The 3,390-nt window shown below is 28.2% G+C and overlaps 1 protein-coding gene across 1 annotated transcript; it reads right to left on the reverse strand.

Moving 5' to 3' along the window:
- Positions 1-367: 367 nt before the first annotated feature.
- Positions 368-2,657, reverse strand: LOC125851679 (bidirectional sugar transporter SWEET1-like). Its single transcript, XM_049531452.1, has 6 exons — positions 2,612-2,657; positions 2,476-2,512; positions 1,515-1,610; positions 1,115-1,394; positions 620-739; positions 368-475 (listed from the first exon to the last, which is right to left on the reverse strand). The coding sequence occupies exons 1-6, from the start codon at positions 2,655-2,657 to the stop codon at positions 368-370; spliced, it is 687 nt and encodes a 228-aa protein (XP_049387409.1).
- Positions 2,658-3,390: the final 733 nt, after the last annotated feature.

Consider the following 3,390-nt stretch of genomic DNA (forward strand, 5'->3'; position numbering starts at 1 on the left):
TTCTTCCGCATTTGTTTAGTATAGTTCTTTAGATTTCTTGTTGAAGTTTATGAGAACTTCATTTATGAGTTATTTAATCTGTTTTAGTAGTTTAAATGTCTTAGTTTTGGTTTAATTGCTTGTTTTGAGGTGTAGTAGTGGTTCTCCCACCGGAGGGTTAGTGTGGGTGTCAATCACGACGGTCTGGGTCGTGACAGATAATTATACTAGGCTCGGAATACACGAACACGTACACGTACGTGTTAAAAAAAATTAGTAAATATAAATATTTGAACTCATAAATGGTCATATTTATCATATACATATTTCATAGTAATTCATAGATATTTGACCATGTTTATGTAATATTTGGTTATCATAAAAACAACTAAGCATATTGGAACTCATCCACAATCGTTGATGTTTTCTTGTCACGGTAAATGAAGTATAAAATCAGCTGCACTACTCCTAAAATCAAGCCAATACATGTTGAGATCTGCAAAGTACAAAAAAATTAATCACGAATTTCATCGTTAAATTATTGTATCTAATACTAATATCATCACTAATAAAAATAACGACCATTTTTTATATTTAGTTAAAAAAAAATCAAAATTTGTCCGTCTTGGTAAATACTTACTCCAATAAATAGATCCATTCCTAGCATGCCATAGATAAACCAATTAGTGCAAGATACCACGACAGCAAATGACAGGAAGAAAGGCATGTACTCCACACTTTTGGTCCTAATTACAAGTCTCTGCACAAATTTATATTTTCATTAGTACTAAATTTTGAACTCAAGTTAATTAATACAAAAATACAATGAATTTTGTGATCTTCAATTGAAAGTGCGTATAATATATCAAAATGACATAATACATAAATACACCTTTTAATTTGATTTCAGCTGATATTTATGTCTTCTAACATTGAACAAGTAGACACATGTGTTCCGTGTGGCATAATAAACGTATGATGCCACATATGACAAAAAATTGTCATGTAGGGTGAATGTGTCTATCTGTTCAATTTTATACAAGTTTAAGTTTCCACTTGTGCACATGACTGAAGTTAAACGGTCATAATTGTCAAAATTGGTCAAATATTGTAACTATAAGTTAAGAGTGCTTACAATATTAGAGAGAGGAGATGCATACATGACGACGGTGATGATGGTAGCAGCCATACCACAGAAAAACCTCCTATTTTTTCCATGAAAAAAACTTATGGAAATAACCGCTGCGGTAGCAAAAGCAATAAGGACTAACACAAATATTACTAAGATTTTTCTCTTTTGTTTATTGGGTCCATATAAGAGAAAAATAAACACATATATTAATTCAATTGCAGCCCCAACTCCGTTGATTGTTGCTACCAGGATATTATTTGATGTTATAAATGGCAGACCATACCTACATTTGATTTCAATCATTAAATCAGTAACTTTATACCCTGAAATGAGCGAAAAATTTGAACGAAGTAGTGTGAGATGACACCCCTTGACAGAGGGTGGATACACCCCTATTAATTACCATGCGGTAAGCAAGCAGTTTAGAAGTGTCATAACATAAGGTATGCCAGAGAATTGTTCCGTTGATTTGTTCTTGATGATCCTCTTGAACGTATGCCTAAATTCAATCAAACAAAATATATTAATATTAGAATTTTTGTAGTATTAGTGTGTATAAATTATAATCAAAATACTAATTTTCATTGAAATTAATATCTAATACTTAAAAAGAAAAAGAAACAGTTCCACTGATTATTAATAGTCAGGGATAGAATATTTGCGTAAAAAAATTATGATGGAGCAAAGATAAATGGGCTAATAGTTCTCTTTATTTAATTAAGTTTGGTCATCATAAAATACAGAAAAAAAAAACATTTTAAACTTACAATATATGATTTATCTGAATTGAAAGTGTCAATTTCTAAGAAATATTGAACTAAATAAAAATTTTGATTTCAAAACGATGTCATCTGAGTTAAAATGACAATATTATCCTTATCACTCCCACTTGACTATTTTCTTCTTCTACATAATTAAAGAAATGTTTTAATTTAAATATAAAGTTAAAGAAAGAAAGAGTACAATTGTAAAAAAAAATGTTTTAATTTAGAAAATGTATAATTTTACTAATTTTTAATATAAAAAACATACATCCAAAGAAATAACTTATGTATAACTAAATTCCGCATAACTAAACACTGCATAACTAATACTTGTATAACTAATACATGCAAAATTAATACCCACATTGCTAATACATGCATAACTAATATATGCATAATTAATATGCATAACTTATACCCATATTACTAATACATGTATAACTCTATTCAGCTACCAAACGATCCTTTATTTCAATTTACTTAGAAGTATTTGCTTGATCCATGAAATTCGAAAAGTGCCATATTAATTAAAATGAAGGAAATTGCATGAATTGAAGAAAACCCTTTTTTACATTATGAGAAGTGTTGTTGAAAACTTACATGGGTACCAAGAAGAGAAAGAGAGAAGCAGCATTTCCTGTTAATTAGCAGAAAAAAAAGGAGCAAAATGAGAAGGAAAAGTCAACCAAAAATTAATTTTAAAAAAAACAATAATTATAAAATGAAATTAACTCACCAAAAATCCCAAAAACAAATTGTACCGTGTGTACAAGATCACCCATATTGTTGTGTTCTCTCCAAACTAAGAGGCAAAAGCTAATTAAAATTAAACTTGTTCAATATATAGAGAAGAAGAGTACTCTATGGGCACTTTTAATTAATACTAATGTTTTAATTAATTAAGATAAATAGGAGTAATTAAACCAAGAATATGAAGTGCTTAAAAGGGAAAATCTAACCAATAATTTTCAACGAAAAAGCAAATAACCAAAATCTGAAATATGATTAGTTGATTACTATAAAAGTGAAGAAGAACAGTAAAGTGGAAGAAAAGTGAAGATGAATTTTTGTTATTTATAGAGAGATATATATAGGCGAATTCTAACAGACAAACATGGAAAATAAAACTAAGCAATTTTTTTCGGATCTAAACTAAACGGCTTAACTAAAAAAATAAGAATTCCTAAAATGTACTATTTAAATTTAACTAAAAGTTTGATTCTTAAATCTTTCCTTACCTCACTCTATATATAATTAAAAGAAAATCAAAACATTGACAACTTTTATGATAATTTTTAGTTTTAGTAAATTTGATCATCTTTTTAAAAGATTTTTAAAAAAATTTAATTAAAAATAAAACTTAATTATATTTCCTAAATTTTTGGTGCTTCATACGTGTATGATGTGCCATATGCGGTTACTTTTTGGACATGAGTATGGTGCACTTTATACTCACAATTAGGAACTTAGATCTACATTATTTTCATAGCTCTTGATGCATTGTCACTCGAATTT

Source organism: Solanum stenotomum, unplaced genomic scaffold, assembly GCF_019186545.1.
Source record: "Solanum stenotomum isolate F172 unplaced genomic scaffold, ASM1918654v1 scaffold28496, whole genome shotgun sequence".
Classification (NCBI taxonomy): Eukaryota; Viridiplantae; Streptophyta; class Magnoliopsida; order Solanales; family Solanaceae; genus Solanum; species Solanum stenotomum.